Source organism: Corvus brachyrhynchos, unplaced genomic scaffold (genome assembly GCF_000691975.1).
Source record: "Corvus brachyrhynchos isolate BGI_N302 unplaced genomic scaffold, ASM69197v1 scaffold114, whole genome shotgun sequence".
Lineage (NCBI taxonomy): Eukaryota > Metazoa > Chordata > Aves > Passeriformes > Corvidae > Corvus > Corvus brachyrhynchos.
Window position 1 is genome coordinate 40,274 of NW_008238337.1, and position 20,919 is coordinate 61,192.

The window sequence follows — 20,919 nt, forward strand, 5'->3', positions numbered from 1 at the left end:
AAGTGAATGTCACACGGAGGGCACAATGCAGTTAAATCTATACTCTCTCCCAGTCTCACAGAGATGAGCTCCTACTCCTTCAGTTTCAGTCATTAAACAAAGCACATCTGGCAGCAAACTGAACAGACTACTATAAATCAAAACAAATCCTTGCTAACTCCATTTACCAGATCTTTTGTTAGGACAGTGTCTTCTCCAGGATGGACTTCAGACCTGTCTCCTTGCAGTATGACCAGGAACACCAGACCTTGGCCTGTTCACATCCTTGTTCAGAGCTCTCAGCCTCCATCCCAGCCTTTAGAGTTTAACCTCCAGCATGGCTTAACTGATTCCCCATTTACAGGGGCTTGGTAGCCTAGGCCAAGATAACCTCAGGGCACAGGCTGCCTGTTTAAATAAGTTTGCAGCATGGCTCTATATCCCTTTCAAGAGACTGTAGAAATTCTCCAGTCCTCAAATTCAAATGCTGTTATCACCATGCTCGGTCCTAGGACTGGTCCAAGGACTAGTAACAGCAGCTGCAGTCCCTGTATCTACCTCACAGGCTTTTAGGTCAGGATTTAGCTGCATCTTCCCATTTAGTTTTTAGCAATTAAAATATTGCGATGTTGAGAAATCCATAAATCAGAAGCTGTGCTGGCATGTGAAATAGAGCATCCATTTGGGAGAGAATTAAGCTCTACTTATGTCTCCTGTCCCCAGATCTATGTGACTACAGGAACAACACATTTACTTTCTGGCTGGCTTTGTTGCTTTCCCCAGTCTCTTTAAAGCAGTGGTATTACAATGAGCTTTTCTTGTTGACAGGTTCTTTCTATTAGCTGTACAAATGCCTCAAACAATTATTGATGCTGTGGGCAACTGGTGAACAGAACAAAAAGGAGCCTTCTGGCTTCACAAGCAAGGCTATTAAACCAGAGGAAGCAATAATATCACAATTCTCAGGTGACCAGCCCTCAGGTGAAAATACCAGGAACTCTGCAGAAGTACTTCAGGAACACCCCACAGGCTGCATGAGCTGGAAGAAATTACCCACAGATAAAGAGCCCTGCATCACCAGGGTGCATTGGACTGTTTGCAAAACATGACCAAAAAAAAAATCTTTAATTATTAAAACAAACTAACTGAAATGAATAATTTAACCTGTTATGACCAGTCCAGAGCATTTTCCTGTGTCTACCAGATGACTCTGCTTTCAGTGAGAACCCGTGTTAATCATAAGCCGGGACCAAAGCAGCTTTGCAGAAAACAACCAGAACAGAGCAGAGACCGAACAAACCCTCCGATTACACTTCTCCCCAGAGAGATTCAAATTGTACAGTGCCTGACTTTGGCAAATGAGATGAACCATTCAACATAGAACTTGCTTCTACCAGCACTTCCCTTGCCCCAAATGTTAATTTAAGGAATAACAAATCTGCCCATCAGTAAACAGTGTTATTTTTTTAGATATTACAAGTCACGCCGAATTATGAAGCACCAGTCGTGTATGTACCAGACCACCATAGCTGGGCAAACAGCAACAGCCACTCCCACACGAGAGTGAGAGCCCCTCTCCTCACCAAGGACCTGGGAATCCCTCTAGCCGTATAAGTCTCAGTGAATGCTGGGACCCTCGGCCACTCAGTGGCCTCACACCTGTGGCTCAGCCCCTCCCAGCTGCCTCCAGGCTGTATCCTGGGCCAGTTTTGCACAGCTCCATCCCTTTTGGCTGCTATTCCCACACTACCTGTCCCTGGGATGTAGGCACTCTGTGGATGGAAGAATGAGAGGACCGTTAAGTCCTACCCACATAGTTCAGAAGGAAACTAGATCTAAACCCCACATCCCACCTGCAGTAATGAGAACTTCTATCTGCCCAGGACTCATCATGGGGTGGCTCTGGGAACATCCCCAGAAGGTCCCGCCAGCTTTGGAGTATTTCATAAGGGTTTGGGCAGTTGGATCCCAACAAAAACTTGTCTGCAAGTGTCCCTGGCTGAAATATTACCATCAATTTGCACATTTGGAAAGTATTTTGTTTTGCCCGAGACCGCACTGTGCTTAGGGCAGCTTGGGACCAGAGTGAGATGGAAGCCATTGACCCTGCAGGCTGCAGTGAGGACACTTGGTCAAGCACAGGCATTTTGGGTGCTCAGGATCATCTTCAGGCTCTTGGGTTGAAGCCAGAGGTCTTCAGGGCAGCGCTCATCCTGTGCAGTGTCCCCCAAAACTGAGGCTTGGCAAGGGGGAACAGGCTTAGCTGAGCATCACCTGTGAACAACCACATCTCTTATTAGGAATTCTCATTCTTGGCTCCAATCACAAGCAGCGGGAAGCCCCAGAGGTGCCTGTCGTGACTGGTGGCACCAGTCACAGCAGCCACTCGGTCACGGGCAACACTTTATGCACAGGCCACAAATAATAAATAATATTTCCATGGCTTTGAGTGTTCCCTTGAAGAATACTGGTACAGAGTGTTGTTGTCGTGACTCATGTCTATTTGAAAGGAGAGGGGACTGGGTAGCCATGTGCTGAAGGACAGACTGTTGTGATGTACCCCTATACAGCTTCCCTATACTGGGGACCTTTGGGAGACTGGTCCCCAGTGGGTAGTGGCATCCCTGGGGCAGCCACCTGGCACTCCAACCCTGCAGTTTCTGCCAGGTGACTCAGTGTCACATGCCCATGGCCACAGGGTCACCCTGCTGCTAGTCTTCTCATCACCAGCCTGCAACCTCTAAACTCTGTGCTATTTTTTACATGGGCTTGGACAAGTGGGGGGCAATGGCATCCCAAAGCTGTTGGGCAAGGATGAGCCTGTGTCACACCAGCCACGCGCAGCGTCTCGGATCGAACCCTTGTCTTAATTACAGCAGCGTCTCTTCACTCACTGCAGTCCTGATCACACAAATGTGGGAGGTGGAAATTAAGGCCAGTGCCTGTGATTTTACACATCAAAAGCCAGGCTGGTGATAAAGGCACTGGCTGTCCCCACCACCCTTTAGCCTGCATCTCTGCACAACCCCTCCCAGCATGCTGGCAACAGGCATGGTTATGCACAAGGATCCTATGTCCCCCACTGGATGGAAAATGATGAAAAAAATAAAAGAATAGAACTTCCATATTGAAAAAGCTCTAACGGGAAAAAATCCCCAGTCTTCTGTGGCCTCTCTGTGGTGTTGATACAACCTGCCACAGCTGGAGGCATCCCTCACCTTTCTACATGTAAACAGCCAGATTTTATATACATATTAGAGTTATTTGCACTGCAGACAGGTATGGAGATTTAGGGGTTTCAGCTTCCCAGCAATGCATCCTGTTCTGGCAGCCAGGTAAAAGGATCCTATCTGACTGCCCCAGCACTGCTGGTCTCCCAAAGAGACCATCATAACCCCCATAGCACGAACAGTAGAGGAAGAATGTTTTTATCTTGCTGAATCTTTGCTAAAAGTACATTTTCCCTCTCTAACGGCTGTGTGTGTTGGTGGTGATGGCAGGATGAGGCAGATGGCTCCAGTTATGCCCAGCCACTACTCTGTGCTTGCGAGATTTATGAAAGAATTCAAACTCTGGTCCCTTCCCAATATCCATTCCAGCAGGAACAATTCTAGACTATCTTTTCATACCAATCAAACTCATTAAATGGAGAGATCTTGCATTCCTACATAAGCAGAATATGAAATGCAGAGAATGATCTCCTGGAAGAGAGCATCCTGCACAGCAGAGCAGAAATCCATCTGGTAAATTGGATACACTTAAATCACGCCAGGTTTGCTTTGCCCTTTTTCTTTTTTTTTTTTTTTTAAGGACCATATATTTTTCCTTCTTCAGTTTCATGACACAAGGTCTGTCAGCACATGTGATTGAAAATGTCAAAGTGGCCATCTGTTTCACGTCACAAGCAGGCTCCCTCTCCTTGCAACACCAGGACAGCTCTTCATCAGGAGCAGAGACATGCCCTGGCATGCTGAGTGGGACACTGCTCTCTTTGTCCATACCTATCAAGTACCATTTGTTAGCTATATGGGAGCCAAGTGTCCAGACCTGCTGTCTCCTGCCCTAAATACCACAAGAACAATCTCATCTCCTACTCAACCTTGTTCAGAAATGCAATCAGCATCACCCTGCCACCGCAGAATCTATAGGTGCTTCCAGCTGGACTACAAAAACTGCCCACAATTTGCTGACATTCCTGTTTCCAACGTTGGGAAAGACGCAGGGGTGAGGACCCAGGTGTGGCGATGGCTGCAGCACGCAGGGGCTCAAGGACTTGGAGCAGTGGATCTACAATAGAAAGGCCAGCAAAATCTGCTGGAAAGGTTGAAGACAACAGAATGTGCATGTCCTTGGAGGGACCAAGGCAAAGCACTAGGTTCTGCTGACTGTATGGTGTAGGGTTTTGCCTTGACCACCAACAGCCTTGTTCAGAAATGCAGGTAATTCGTTTATCCCCCCTGAAGAGCAGGGTGAATCCTAGCCTTCCTCCTGCTTTACTTGCAAAAGGAAGGATGCTGCTGTGCTCAAATGGCAGCTGGCACACGAGAGCCATAAAAATATCAGTAAGTGTTACTCTCCTCTTTACCACAGGAATGAGACGATTTGACATTTCCAGACACCTGCCACTTTCTACAGCTCCAGTCTTGCCTTTTAGAAGACATTTTGCGGTACATCCAGCAAGTGTACCACAGAGAGCTTTCAAACAGTGTTAAGCAGGTCAGATAATGAGACCTGTCTAGCTGTGATAATCAGTTAGCTTTGTTTTGTTCAGAGTTTATTATTTTGGGATTTTTTTCCTACATGCCACAGCCACTGGTATAGACATTATCCGTTATTTTCTTCCATAGCAAGGGCACAGGCATCTGGGTGTGAGAGATCTATTGATGCTGTGGTGCAATTAACCCACTTTGGCAGACAGCTGTCCTCAAGCAGGGCCAAAACAGCAGCCACCAAGGTAGGACACGACTCCATTCTCAAAGGAATAAAACTTTCAAAGCTTAATTAGGACAAGTTCAGTGATCAAGCCATTTAACCAAGTTACCCTTGTCTGTGGTAAAATAACCAATGAAATCAAAACATACACTCCTAAGTTAATGCAAATGTAGGCTTTCACATTGATTGCCCATCACATATTTGTCATTGCTAATCTAGCACCACCAAAATGAACATTCTTCTAGCAACAGGATAAATAATAAAAGCCTCGATGAGCAGTAGTATCACTGGCTCTGACACCGCTGTCCCACTGGGTCCCCCTAGGGACAGATCCTGTCCTTCCTCCAGGGAGATCTCACCATGTCAGGACTAGAAATGGCAAAAAAGAAACAAGGAGGAGAAGGGGTGGGCTGGAGTCACACTGTGGGGAGCATATTTCCCATCTTTCCCGACCACCGAACCTCAACACCTCTCAGCAATCGTTCACAGCAGCACTTCATGTTACGCCTTATTATCTGTTCTTTTTCCTGGTTGAAGCCATAGGTTAAAACGAAACCAATGTTTAAGGGTTTTTTTAAATCTAGCTTTTAATTTTATTTTTCATTATTTTTTATCTCTTGGGCAGCATCTGGAACTGACAGGCCATTGTTGGGGAGGTGGCAAAGCAGTAATGCTGTCAGCTGGCTCATTGGCTCATGAGACCATAACGGTTAACAAATCCCTTTTGCTTTCTTTTCTGTACTTAATGCCACCATTTATAGGGCTCTTGGAAAAATCACTGGGTTTGTCTGTGACTGTTCTGTGAATTTTCCACAGGAAACCACGTTTCTGTGAGTAGGGATGCAGGCGAGTGTCTGTGTTTAATGAGGTTGTGTCAGCTGGCTGTATGAGAAGAGTGAGGGGTTTGCAAGAGCCTTTTTCCTTTCTCTCCTTCATTTCCTTAAGTGAAAGCCTTTGGCCATCTTTTCCTTCTCCTTTCTGCTTTGCAAACAAGCCCTCAGCATGGATTGGTGACCATGGCCTAGTACAGTGGGTAGCTTGAGGCAGAGAAACTGAGGTACACTGGGCTCCCCAAGGATCCCCAAATAAAAGCCTTTGTGCTCCTAATAAATAAAAAACCAAATAAAACTCAGGAGTGGGAAAGTCAATTGGATCTTGCTATTGAGGGCTGTGTTGCCCAATTCCCTTGTAGACATGGGTGGGGACAAAGACCAGACTAGTTCAACTAGTTCAACTAGTTCAAGAAGGGGAACAAAACCAGCAGAAACCTTCCCTGCCCAGCTCCTGGAGGTTCCTCAGCACGGCATGATGCCTGACCCATGGTATGGCTGCCTGTTCACTCCCAGCCACTTATTCTGTCTTATTTCCTCACTGCTCCAGACTCTGTCAGGAGTGGAAAACCTGGCTGCCGGGCTGGGATCAGGTCTGGGAGAGCTGTGCTCTCCTCCAGCAGACACCATGCCCTGAGTGAGCTACAGGCTCAAGCTGGAAATCCCTCAGAGCCATTCCCATCTGAAGGACTAGTGCTGCACCAAGGACTAGGAAACACAAGGGAATGTCCATGGACAGTATCCTTTATCTTCCATCATCTGTGTTACAATTAATGCAGAGCCATAGCAAGGTGGGGACAAGGCAAGGTGAGTATTAATTGCTGAGGCAAGGAAATTCAGGTGGCACGTGGCTCCCCTTTCCCTGCGCATCCAATTAAAAAAATGAATCAGGCATCTGCTGTGTCTTTGGCTTCTCCTTCTTCCCCTGGACTAGCTCTGCCACGGGCAGCACGAGGCTTCTCTGCTAACCAGGTACAGCAGGAGCAGAATGAGTATGGGAGAAGAAACAACTGACCTGCTGCAACAGTAAAGTCACCCCATGGCAGCCAGATATCCGAGCCCCATCCTCTGCTACTGCACTTGGCCTGACAACCCAGAGAGAGGTGGCCTCCCTCAGCCTGTGCTGATCTCAGTCATACCAGAACTTCATTTTGACCTGTCTTTTTCCTTTCTTTAATACAAAGCCCTCACTTGACTTTGACCAATCTATCCATCAGCCTGAGCTTTCAAAGCAATAAAAGGAGACGTCCAATGCCCATCTAGCAGAAGAGCAAAGAAATCTCACAGGCAGGGCTCGCCCCATGCCAGGACAGCATTGTGATGTGTATATTCTGTGAATTATTGCCTTTTAGCTCAGCTAGTAAAACTTGAATCTTTTCCAGCCCATAGGCTCAAGGCTTTACTAAGGAGCAAGTATAGACTATTAAAAATAAGCAAGATAATTTTACGACCATCAGGAATATTTCAAGCTATACAAAGCCACATAATGGCACAGAGCGGGATGAAGGACATCAAATCAGTCCATGTGTATCAGGCTTTAATTACTGACTGACAACAGCCAAGGAGGAATTCAGAAGCAGCATTTCATACACGATTACGGGCACGGCTGTTCGGAGCTGAGAGCACATCCGCCCTCCACAGGAGGGGCTCAGAGTAGGAGCAGCAGGACCTGTGCTCCCACCAACACTCCAGGAGCTAGTGTCCTTCCCTGGCAATCCTCCTCTCAACCACCACACCAGATGCACAAATACAGCTGTATACTGGATGGAAGGACATGCTTCTCTCTCTCCAAACTGCCCAAATAAAGAGGAAAAGCCACCAGCATGGAGCTTATGCCAGAGCTCCGGAGGGAAACAGGGAGAAAACATGATGTGAAAATATGCAGGACACAGTTTCTCTACAACCAACTCAGGAAAAAAAGATAATAGAGTGGAGAGCCTAAAGAATAAAATGTGAGCCCAAATCTATCAGACAAACTGGAGGAGGAGCACTGCACTGGGAGGGGATGGAGCCAGAAGGATGGAGCAGAGTGCTCCTCCCTACCTGTCCCTGCAGAGAGGGAGCTGAAGATCAAGTCCTTGTCATGGCAAGAAGGAAAAAGGCTAGAAGATTGTATTTTTCTCTCAATTCCATGGCTGTAAAGTGTCTTCCTCTGGAAGGCCAGCACTGAACACAATCCAGCACTTCCACTGCCACAGTTTTCACTTCATGGGCTGGGAGGTTTTGGGAAGAACAGGGCAGGAAAAGAAAGGGTGAAATCTCAGCTCCTCTGAGACCAGTGCAAAATTCCCACAGCTCAAAAGGAGTCAGGATTTCTCCCCCACATGTGACCACTCAGGTCTGAAGAGTCACTTTCCTCCTCCATAATTCCAGTCAGACCCAGCTTCAAGCATGGCCACAGCTCGCAAACTTGTCAGCAAAAGGCATCCTTTGATGGATTGCTGGATGGAGAGGAAGGAACAGAAGAAAATCTATTCAGATTAATCTGACAAGATTTAATCTGACTAAAAGCCACAACCGCAAAGGCAGCAGCAGGCAGATGCCCATAGTAACCCCAGCGGGGCCCATCTTAATGGACTTTTTGTTTGCTCTATGTGTAAGTGAGCATATTGTATGCTGTCATCTTGTACTACAAGAAGCAATAAAGCATCTTCCCAGCTCTCAGGGCATGAGCAACACATGACAGCTTGGGGGCCCATGCAGTGGGGTGCTGGGGTGGGCAGGCACCACCAGGTCGCCCCCAAAGCCTGGCATGTGGAAAAGCAGCCTGCAAGGTGAGTTAGAAAGTGCAAGGAGAAGGCAAAAAGGCTCACCCTCATATAAAGACATCACAGACTGCTTGGTAAGAGAAGGCAAGTGTCAGCCAAGAACAAAGAGACCCCATGAAGATCTGGCTGAATAGAAAACTGCAGCAGTGACCTGCATTCCAGGGATTACTAAAGCCAAGGTAGGTCCAAGAAGGACCTAGTGCTGGGATAAGCCTCTCCCCCATGGATGCTGCTAAGGCTGTGGAAGCCCACCACCTCCTGCAGTCCTCCAACACCCCAGGCCTTGAGCAGGCAGGGGCAGGCACATTGCAAGAGCCTGGGAGCTTCCCATGGTGTGCTGTGCCCACCAGGGTCATCACTGGTGCAGCTATTCCCCCACCAGCAACAGCCCATGTGCAGCATTCGCATACCACTTGGCTTGCCAAGTGCTCCAGGGCAATGCTGCCTACAAAGCCATCAATTCCCCCTGGGGATCAGATACTCTCTCACAGGCATGTGGCTCCTTGCTCCCTTCCTTGCTTTTGCACCCACCAAACCCATCCTCTTGCCTGTGCCCAGCACATCAGAGATGATCTCTGCCAACTTGAGCAGCCCGAGGAAAGCATTTCCAGCAATAAATCTGCCACTATAACAAACTGAAACTATTAGGGGAAAGCAAGCAAGGTCTTTGCACAAGAAAACTTCAGTCAAACAACTTTAGGCAGAGTAAATTCAAGATGTAGTTGATCTGAACAGCAAGAAAAATAATTTAAGTGTGTGGCTTCAGCCTCCTTTTGCTGCTGGAGGCCCCACAGGCTCCCCGCACACAGCCCCAGTGAGCAGGGCTGAACACCCTCCTGGCCAATGCAGGCAGGATCTTGGCACATATCAGCCATCCCAGAGACCCAAGGACAGCAGAGGTAAAGCCAAAATTCCTTACTACTTGAGTAGATGAAGCTGTGGGGAATGAGGCAAAGGGTAAGCAGGGAGCATCCAGGGAGAGGAGCCTTCCCCAGAGCCCCAGTGAGTAAGTGCGTTTTAATGTTATGTAAGGGTGGACTTTACAGCAAGTCTCCCTTGGAAACACATCTTGTAAGGAAAGGTTAAAGCTTAAACTATTCTCTGTGGAAGCGGAGGTTCACAAGTCTTTTATATAGCTTAAAGTACTGGAAGCCGGAAGTGCAGCCCCCCATGTGGGGCCTGGCACTGGCAGGACTTTGGGCTTTGAGGGAAAACAGAAATTTTGCAGGAAATAATATTTCTTTGTATTTGCACACCTACCATAGTGCGAGCTCCAGCTGAGCCCAGCTAGAGAAGTGGTGAAATCACATTTTTTTAATTAAAGAGCTAGCTGAGTATGCTGTTATTCAAGCTCATTTTGTGGCTTTTCTGGCCGTGAGTCTCCAAGGCACCCCAGGACAAATCAAAGCAGCATCCTCAGGCACTGCCCTTCCCTGTCCCATTGGTTTGTTAGAGGGACTGAACAGGTCCAGTGTGGCCAGACACTCCCCAGGGCTCTGTACCCATGGAGGGCACCTGCAGGGCCATGATCCCTCCCTCACCACTCACAGAAAACCTGCCCACAGGAGTAGGACATTGCGTTTTTCATTACAGGCACAGGATGCTCCAGAGTAGTGCTTAAGGTGGTTTTGGTCCAGCTTCTTTCAACAGCCACTGCCCATCAGCTACATGCCTGCAGGGAGAGCTCCCTATCCTAGGAAAATTGTGCCTGATATAGCCTCCTGCAGTTCCATGTCTGAGTTCTACATCATGCCAAAAATAGATTAGTTAATAGACAAGGAGAAAATATTTACTGCTTCTCATAAGGGAATATCTGAACCCCTCAGTGCACTCTCAGAAGGCTCTGAGCACCTTGACACCTGAAACAGGAATACACTAATGAAGGGATATGATAAAAACAGCTTATTATGCAAGTTGAAGACTTTGTCTTTCTGCCTTGTCATATGATGTCCCACTCTCCAAGCCCAGAGACTGGGGAAAAGGGGGAAGACGAGACCACTGTCCCCAAGGGACCAGCCAGGGCCCTACTCAGGGTGGCTCTGCAGCATCTTTAGCAACAGCAGGAGCCAACTCAGACAAGGAGAGGATTCAGGGGCTGATTACTCAGCCTAATAAGTTAGTTGAGATGCTGAAGCAGCTACATAAAGAAGACACTGTTATGTATCATTTTAATTATGCATATAATGGCTTTATCTTTTTGTTACCTTATTTCATTATTGAAAACCTTTTCTCACATATACATTTTAATTCTCAAATCCAGTCGCCAGCAGAACAATTTATAAATAATTTAATGCACAACAAGGCACCAATTCTTCCAAAAGCGGCAATCCTGGAATGAGGCCACTGAAAACTCTCTCAGCATCTGATACTTTAATGTCATACTACCAGTATTGCACCCAGAAGGTAGCAATATACAGCTCCTCCAAGCTATACAGGCTCATTTAGAAGCCGTAGCTGAGGAGCTTGTGCAAGGAAAACATCTCTTGGTGATCCTCAAAATACAAGAGAAGCCTTTTGGCATGCACCAAGGCAAGGAGAGCCTGCCACTGAGTTTGTAACACCAGCTTGTGAGCTGCACAGAGAGAAAGGAAAGAAATCTCCACCTGCAGAGTCCTCTCTGCCCTGGAGACCCATAACCAGCTACACAGATTGGGCTGGGCAGGAACATTCCCCTATCAAAGCCCTTTGGCACCACAACATCGTATTTAGGATGGAGAAGTTGTTACAGCACATCAAGCAACGCCAACCAAAGGTCTCGAGCACTGAGAGCAACTACTGAGTACCAGCATCCCTGCGAAATAAACCCAGGAGAGCTGAAGCAAGACCCTTACCTCCCAGCTGTTCCTGGAGGAAACACTGTTAGTTATCCTCACCCACAATCAGTGTTTGCTTAACAGACAAATTTTTCTAATTATGTTTGTCAGCTTTGCTAATTACACAAGACATGAAGCACAACACCTTAATTTTTCATGTATCTGCCTTCTTTTTTTTCCTTCCAATGGAATGAAATTAAAAACAAATTCATCCATACAGCCTCTACCCCAGTGGAAGTCAGACTTTCACCACAGGTATCTACACAGCCAGGCTTTTACATTTTACTTTTTCATTGCATTTATTCCCCCAGCAAAGCTGTATTAAAAATGTATCGGTTAAAACAACAGATACCTGTAGATGGAAGTCTGTGCTGTGTCTTGTTGGGTTATTTTCCTCTTTCCTGGTCCTGTTACAGTGAGCATTTGTGTCTAAAGCCCAGTGAGGTCAATGGGAATAAGCAGGTGCTTAAGTTGTTAAGTGCTTAAGTTGTCTCAGCTGTTATCAAAGAGAGTGTGTATTTTACTGGTTACTGAATCAGTGCTTTCAAGCTATCAGATTGGATCAGCCCGATTGCCATCACAGAGAACCTTTTTGCTTCTCCACCACTGAGGGAAGACCTCCTTAAACTGATAATTTTTATGTTACTCAGTGGAAGGGGAGAGATGTGGAGAGCTTCTCTGAGCCCTTGCTTCCACCAACCCTTCCCCATGTCCCCTGTGCTCTGTCTTGGGCTCAGGTAAGGGGCAGATGTAAAAGGAGCTGCTGAGACACTGTAGCACTGCAATGGGGAGGTGAGTGCAACCACCTGCTGTGGGATCACTCAGGATTTGCTTCTTTTCCATATGCATGGTGCAAGGACCATGGGCAAGCCTTCTGCTCTACATTAAGATGGGAAATTAAGACATATTCCAAGGTACCGTCAGGTTTTGCCAGTAATGCTAGTGAAACCACAGCGAGCAATAAACAGAGTGCAGAAAACAGTCTAAACTGGTACTGCAACGTGGTGACAAAACATTTGCAGCTAGTGGTGTCAAATGAACTGCAGGCAAAAATTCATCTGAATGACCACCTGGATGATGAGCTTCCACCAAATCCCTCCCACAAACAAGCCCAGAGCATTTGCTAATGTCAGTAAGGGGGAATGCTCTGGATCACCCTGACATTGCCTATGCCACCCTACTCCATGATGGCCCAGCCCTGCATCCTGCTCTAGGCGCTGTGAGCAGGCTCTGCCCCTACCTGCTGAAAACTTCCTGGCCCCAAAAACCAAAGGGCTGGCCGGTTTTGCACAGCTCCAGTCTCTCCAGCCCCATTTATACACAACTAGGAGATGTTGCTGCAGGCTGGGTTAACTCCTGGTTTTGGAATCCTCAGGACTTTCAGGCAAAAGTCCCATGGCTGTGGCAGGCATCATTCTCTGCTCCTCTCCCTGCTTGCATCTGGTGTGGGAGCACCAGTTCCCTCCCAGGAGCAAACAGCCTTTGCAAAGGGGCTTTATCTTTGCTGTCAGGAAACCGTGAAGGTTAAAAAGCAGCGAGGGAAATTTGTGCTGTCAAAATCAAAGCTGCAGTAATTAAACAGGCATTTCTTCTGTCCCAGGGAGGTGGTTGGCAGAGCAGTAGTTGTGAGCAGGGACAAAAGGGACTGCACACATACAACAGGAAATCTCATCCCACTCCACAGCACACCATCCCAGCCGCAGGGCTGTGGCTGGTGCCAGGAGTAAGGTCACCACGCTCCTGAGCTCTGTCCCACTCCCATGTACCAGTGCAGTCTGAGGACCCTTACCCTGCTGTTCAAAGTTCATCTTCCCCCTGCAACTCAAAACTCACCCTTTCTTTGTTCAAACCTAAGAAAAGCTCCCAGAAAGAAGCGGGCGGGAAAAAAGAGCAGCTTCTAGAGCACTTCTCAGCCTGATGTGCAAAAGCCAATTACCCAAAACAGAGGTGAATCGATGGAAAAGGCCATTGGGTGTGGGGGAAGGCAGCAGCTGGCCTTTCTCAGGGCCACACACAGCCTGGATTGATGCTGCTCTGCACTGGCATCTGCTCGCCAGATCTCTATTTGTTCCAGCAATGGGTTGCCAAGGTGTTAAAGTCAAATCATTCAAATTGCTCACAGAGTGAAAGATACTCAAGATTCAAAATTATGCCTTGACCCAAGTTGGGTCATTTTGCAGCAATTATCACCAATTTCTATGGTGGAAGATTGTAAGAGTTCAGAGGAGGAGAAAAAAAATGTCTTGTCCTTTCTTCACCTTGCATACAAATGAAAAACAAATATGATCTTCTTGCTCTTGACATAACCATGCTTTAAAGAGCTTCACAAACATCCATTTCCTCATTTGAGCTCACACGGAAGACATATTATCTCTTTTAAATATGACTTCTCCTTGGCAGTGCACAGCCTATTCTCTATCTTTAACACTTTAAGAAGCCAACAAGTGGTTATTTGCAAAACTGATGGTAGGAGATGGATATAATCTATTTTAAACCTCAGCAAAATCGGCCAATTTGTGTCTAAAGCCCAGTGAGGTCAATGGGAATAAGCAGGTGCTTAAGTTTTATGCACGTGAATAAATTATGAAATGTGAAATACAGCCCTCCAAACTCTCCACCCGCATGGGAACAATTTGGAAAATGCCCAACCATATCAAGGCACAGTGAAGAGAGAAAAAAAAAATAATAACAAAGCAAATAGTTTCCAGCACACAATGGTTTCCCAAGCAGTGATGCTCTCCCTATCAGAGCTTCTCTGTCTTGTGAGTTCCACCTCAATTTGCCTTTCTATCATCCCCATGCTCTGCTCTTTCAGTAGTGAAGCCCAAGGAAATTAGGAGTGATATCTTCGGGCTCTGGACCCACTCATTTCTGCCTCTTTTGCAGTGGGACTGGATCCAACCCTTTCTTCCCAGATGCTTTGGCTACCTTCTGCCTTTCCCTGCTGTCTTTTGTACAGATACTGCCACCACAAGTTCTGCTCTCCAGGACAGCAACCCCTGTGCTGGTTGGAAACAACTTCATCCTTTACAGGAGAAATAAATCCAGGAAAAAGCATTTCCTTCAACATCAAAATTATGGACTCCTCTGACTTACTTGATCTTGTTTGAGAGGTCTTGCTGTTCAGTCATTTGGAGACTGTTTATTGCCTCATCTTTCTTTTTTTTTTTAATGGCTGAAATCACTGTTTTAACAGAGAATGAGGAAAAATTACCCATTCCCAGGCAAAACCACCTGGAGCTGGCTGCAACTTGCATCTTTTGCTAAAGATAGGGCATCACACACTGAATGCTCCTTCCAGTAGGGATCACTGGGTTGGGTCAGGGGACATCAGCAGAGCAAGGCCATGTTGGGTTGGTGTTATTGAGGGAGCTGCTCTCTGGATCTGGATGCATTGTTTTTGGGGGCACAGACAGCAACCTCTCTCTTGTGGACACCTTCTCTCAGGTGTCTGCACTCAGAGGGGATTTTCAATAATGACAAATACAGCATGCACGGAGATGGATTGAGCCTTCCCTTGCTCCTGAGACAGGCAGCATCTGCCAGGTGCCAGTGGCTGTGCAAAGCCAGGGAAGGCTGGATGTGGCTGGAATGCAAAAAAGGCTGGGGATAAGAAGACAAATGGTTCTGGGGAAGTACAATGACCTCCTCAGCAGTGTCAGCAAACATTTCTCAAATGGAAGAAGTCGTTAGCTGTTTCTCCACTCACCTATTGGGAACGTCACCTGCCTGGTGACAGCTGCTTCATGCAGACCTCACAGAGCTGCTTCTACTGGGGTCGAGGTCAGCTCTCTGCTCCAGGTGGCAACAGCCACCTTTTCCCAACACAGGCTTAGCCACTGGTCCAGGCACCCCTGACTCTGCCCCTGCCTTGCTGATGGGCACAGCAAATCGAGCCATGCCAGGAGAAACCACCTGGCTCCTGAAGTAACCCTCAGTGCTCATTCCTCTATAAAATCGTAAGATTGTGCTAAAGGCAAAAGGCTACTACAAGCCTGTCGCAATGGGTGGGAAGCCAAAGACCGGAGCAGGTAAAGGACTTTCTTAAACTACATGAACAGTCAACACATGTGCATGGGTTTACACAAATACTTAAATATGCAATCACCCAATGCAATTAAACACACTGCAAATAGTGTCCCACCACATTTCAACCAGGGCAACAATTATTTTCCAGTGCTGCCACGAGACCAGCAGCCCCCCACAGTCCAGAATTAACAGCTCCAGCATAGGGAGCATGGGCCAGCAGGGTGTTAGAGCCCACTCATGCTGTGGCTAAGCGCTCTCATGAGAGGCTTTTGCCCAGCAATTGCCTTAGAATAAGGGGAAAGGAATTCAGTTAAGTGCATTCGTCACCTGGCAATGAAATGTTACCATCAAGGGTCTCTTTGGGGCAGTCAGTCAAACCTCATCTCCTCTCTTAGGAAAAATGGCACAGATATCTGAATCAGTCAAAAAGAGTGGAGTGAGAAAAGAAGGAGGCTAATCCAAACCTGAGTGTCACCAAGGGATGCTGAGACAAAAAAATGAACGAATGAACTCATGCATTGGGCCACCCCACAAAGGTGAGCTTTAAATTTAGCACGACTGCATCAAAATAAGACCATTTTCTGCATTATTTCTTAATTGTGAAGAGGAGGTGGTACCCCCAGGAAGGGCAGCTATGGGGTGGAGGTGAACTAGAGGGGTTCAGCAACATCAGGCCCCTGCTAAACCTCCTCCTTCAGTGGGAGATGGTGTCCAGCACCTCAGCGGCACATTGGACCCCCATAGGCACATCCCTCACCCATCTCAGGCCCAAACTCATCTTCCTACATAAAGCAGCAGCATGCCCCTGGAAGCTCTAAACAAACAGTGCTGAGAGTCTGTGACATGAGGCAGTGAAAATGAGCAACAGCTGATACCAGAAAAGCCACCCCCAGCCCCTCAGCAGAGAGGCCACTGCTCTGTGCTGCTGTCTGCAGCAAAGGAATACAGAATTGGGAAGAAGTCAAGATATGATTTCTTTCAGTGGGTTGTAAGCCTTCTTCTGCCATTAAGACACCACACTGGCACTTGTTGGTTGAGTCACCAAATCCACTTTTGCAAGCTCACCTTCCTGAAGGAACCTCTCCTTTGAAAGTGGCTTTAAAAGGAGAGTGGAAAGGGCTACAGAATGCATGCAGGAGTGAGCAGAGCCCCAGGGCGCTGCCTCTGCTGCCTTGGTGGAGTGCTGCTTTCCCATGGCAGCCTCCTCCCGAACATTTCCTCTAGAATGGAACTGCATGCTACAAGTCACATAAATATAAAACATATTTATGTGTTGCCTGATCATAACAAGCAATTCTCAGCCTGGTTTTCTTGTTCTTGAATCCACAGCAGAGCAAGGCAGGTTCCCACAAAGCCTCACCCCAAACCCAGCCAGGGTCACAGCACTCTCCCCCCCATCTAAACCACCTGCACAGCTTTCAACCATGTCCAGTTTCCTTGTCCTAGACTCGGATGATGCGGGCTTTTTGGAGTGCCCAACCCTTTGCTGACACACACAGGTGGTGGAAATCAAGAGTTAATGTTAAGAGTTAAATTCAAATCACAAGGAAACGGCACTAGCATGAGGCTGGAAATAGGACAGGGCTGACAGAGATGTGAGTGCTGGGACTGAGCCCCCTGGGTGCTGTTTTAGTAGGGCAGGGGGAGAAACAGGATCACCAGGAGACCCTGAGCAGGTGGGAAGTGTCCTCCAGCTGTCACTCCACAAACTAGGGCAGTTTTTGGTCCTCCCATCTGCTCAGAGCTGTCCCTGCAGACAAGGATGGTGCTGGGGAAGCCCTGTGAGAGCCTCTCAGCCAGGGCATGCCTGTGCACGCCATGCTGGGCACCCTCCTCCCCCCTCTCCTTCCCCCTCCCCAGCGCAGGGCAGCACAGCACCAGGGAAATTAAGAGGGCGATTTCTAAAGCTGAGAGAAAAGCAGCCATCTGGGTCCTAACAGCCAGGTTGCTTGATGACCAAAAGGAATTTTCTAGGGAAGCCAGAAAAATGGAGCAGTGAATAAAAGAAACAGTAGCTGCTCCAATCCATCCAGAGGTTGCTGTAAGAGAGAAGCTTTCAGAGAGCTCTGAATACTGGTTAATGCCCAGTCCTGTCTAATTAAAAGATGAAGCAGGAGATAGCTGGAGCAGTGGGAAGCAGGAAGGAGTAGGGTGGGCTGGGGCTGAAGTTCAAGGTTTTCTGTGCCACAAAGAGCCAGGATAGATGCCCATGACGGCCGGAGCAGGACCCTTCAGCCCCTCTGCCCAGGCACCTACAGCTGCACCTCTGGGGATGGCATTTACATCACCAAGTCTCTCAGGAGAGTTTATATCTTAATTCACACCATATTCCCTGCACAAAACAAGCACTGCTCATGTGACAAAGTGAAAGCACAGGTGACTTCCCCAGGTCACAGCTCCAAAGTTTAGGATGTAAATGTGGCATGCTTGCCCTCACCCTTTCACATCCACCACCAGCTACAGATACCACCTCTCCTTTCTGCTTTTTCTCACAGGAAAACCATCATCACTCCTAATTCAATTTGTGAGTACTTTCGTACTGTACGGCTTCATGCTCTACCACATTTCATATGCTCCTTTGCACGTTTGCAGGCAGCGCTCCCTCCCCTTCTACGGGGGCTGGCAAGCAGGTTTCTTCTGAAGCTCTTCCAGGTTATTGAACTACTTTGTTAATGCAGCTTGTTTCCCATCAGTTGAGGGCAGAGTGCCAGGGACATAATTTCTTTTCCATGTTTATTTATGTCAGAAGAGTCCTTAAAGGATTTGTTTGCAGCTGCCTCAGTTGCTGCTCGTGTTGAGGTTACTGCCTGCCCTGCTGCACTGCCAGCAAGTCGGGTTTGGGGAGACAGGAGTCCACCAGCTTCCCCCTCTTCTGTTCTGATGCTATGGAAACAACTAATTTACCTTATGTTTCTTAATTAGGAGCAGAATCACCCTTTTTGCTGGCCAATAGGCCCTTGTGCCCCATGAAAATAAAGCAAGCTGAGAACCAGCAGCAGCTCCTCAGCTGAGCAGTCCTTTCTGCACAGTCGTAAAAGATGGGACAGTTCTGGTCACCTCCTTTTTGGATGATTTGAACATGTCCTGCCTGGACTGTGATAATACAAAGACAGCAGAAAGCACTGTTGCTCCCACAATGGAGTGCCCCAAGAATGAGTTTCTTCTCCAGAACAATGTGGATTACGACCTGAAGCCCTTGAAATATTGAGGTATTTGGATTTTCTCAACAGAGCAATTCCCCCTGCCTTCTCATCCTCTTAGGGTAACCAGCTGGGTCATATTTTACTCCACCTGCCACCACCTTTATTACTATGATTTCTCTACACTCATTTATGGCTGCAGGAGTCACTTTTTTTTAGCTATAAACAATCTATTGTCAATTTGCAAACTGAGATGTCCTCCTCTGCACCAGCCCATACTCAGGGCTCCCCACCAGCCCAGCTTCATCACCTGTTGATGTCCTCCCAATACCAGAACACCCAGATTTGTGAAGAAGAGGGAGAAAAGAAGAACAAACGCACACCCCAAATCCTCCGTCTTGTTACATATGTCCCAGAAACCTAAATTTTCCAAACCCAGGGTTCCAACAATCACCCACAGATGACAGTAAGACACTGCACCCTTCCCCATGTTGTCCAATCAAACACATTGCTACCCAGCAACTTCCAGATCTTTGGAGCATCCCAAAGTGATGTGCTGGGGACCTGGCTGCTAATTAGTTTGCTCTTTAGGGTTCAAGGCTACCCTGGGGAAGGGGAGCATGCCATACCGATTTTCTCTGCTGTTCTTGCAACCATCCAGGTAAAGAAACATTTGTTATTCTGTGACAGATCCCTGTGGAGGCCATTCAAGCATCCGACCTGCTGCAAAGCAGAGCTGGCAATTTTGCCAGAAACTCTGCTTTGAAGGGGTTTGCAATGTTAATTAAATTTCTGCAGTTGTATCTCTTGGCTCTGAATAAGATCCGAGCCTCTCTGAGCATGTGAGCTCAGCTCCTTGTCCCTGTTCAAGCCTGGCTCTGAACAAGTCTGGCTCCCAACGCTGAATTCCCTCAGTGCAACATCAGAAATATAATATTGTTCCTCCACAAAAGGAAATGAATTCAGGACTGTCAGGGTTCAGACATAGCATTGGTCTAGATAACCTACAGGCAGAGAGATGATCGCAGAGCTACAAAAAAAAGAGCAGATGTCCTTACCCAAAGAATTGATTCCTCTAAACACACAAGCAAAAACGAGTATCTGTGATCACACAGACAGGCAGTATGCAGGAGGGATAGCAAGTCACCACAAGGACTCTGGATGAATTCCACACAAAGTTCCCAGAACTCTGGCTCCCTTTCACCTCTGCACCCCTTCCTGGGTTGGCACTGGTAACCTACCTGACACAGCTGGACTTTTGTAGACACTGCTTTCCAGGAAAGCATGGAAAGGAGAGGAGCTGCCAAGTCTGGAAAATGCAGGAGACAAGTTGGTTTTAACAGCTAAAATTCTTCAGACATTTAAAAGAGGCAGCTTTTTAAGGATATTAATAAATTAAATAGAAAGGAAACATGGAGAAGATAAGGAGAACTTGAACTCAGGGCAGCTGTGGAAATGGGGCTCCTAGGCAGCAGAGACAGATCTGCTGCTGGGGCTGTTCCTGCAGTAGTAATGAGAGACGGGCACGTGGCTCACCAGAGCCCCACAGGGCTGGGAAACCAGAACAGAGGACAGAAAACAGACTGACAGTGCTGGGCTGATATTTCCTACCCAGCACAGCACCATTTCTGCCAGCTCTTACAAAGAGGCCTGGGAGCGAGGCGGGTGGCAGGGTCAGAAGCCACTTGGCACCTGCAGGTTTGCTCCAGAACAGCCATTCATCACCACCCTTTGTGGCCAGAGCCGCTGAGTGTGACTCAGGGCTGGGGTCTGTGAAGGCGAGAGCCAGCATGTTGGCCCCATGGTGCCCTGGGCACATTCACCTACTGACATTTTCGGAAGATGACCAAAGCAGCATGATGCCTTCCCAAGGAAAGCGGCAGAGCTGCTGCATTTGGGAAACAGCGAGTCTGTGCCTGCCCTGCAGCTGCAGGGGACACCTGGCAAGACTGAGTGCTTGTTCAAGAAGAAAGTTTGTGCTGCTGCTCATAAAGGTGTTCGCTGTGAGGGAAATGGGAATTATTGCAGAACAAGAGAAAGGAGGTGCAGAGGCACTTGGGGACCTTTACCCACTTAAAGCACAGACAGCGGTCACCATACTGGGATTCAGCTGCCAAAGGTGTGCACAAGGTGCAGGATTTGAGACCTGGGAGCCCCTGCCTCCAGGCTCAGTTAATATCATCTCCCACAGTGACAATACCATTGGCAGCAGTGACAAAGGCTCTCGGGCTGCAGCTGGAGGGGGCACAGCGCAGCCCCAGGGGAGCACCCAGCACTTCTCCCTGCTCCCTCGGGTGGGTTTCTAACCACTGCTCTCAGCTCAGCACTAGCATATCTTCTCGGGTATTTTCCTTGTTTCCACAAGAGGGCACCGGCACGACACCAACGAGATGCTCCAATGTTTCCTCCCCCCGCAGCCGCCCCGCGG

At 47.8% G+C, this 20,919-nt stretch overlaps 1 protein-coding gene across 1 annotated transcript in view; it reads right to left on the reverse strand.

Moving 5' to 3' along the window:
* The window catches only part of MMP17 (matrix metallopeptidase 17), a 51,852-nt gene extending 31,569 nt beyond the window's left edge, over positions 1-20,283 (reverse strand). Inside the window, exon 1 of the mRNA XM_017734697.1 lies at positions 20,103-20,283. Coding sequence (XP_017590186.1) covers positions 20,103-20,283 — 181 coding nt within the window. The remainder of the gene's footprint in view (positions 1-20,102) is intronic.
* Positions 20,284-20,919: the final 636 nt, after the last annotated feature.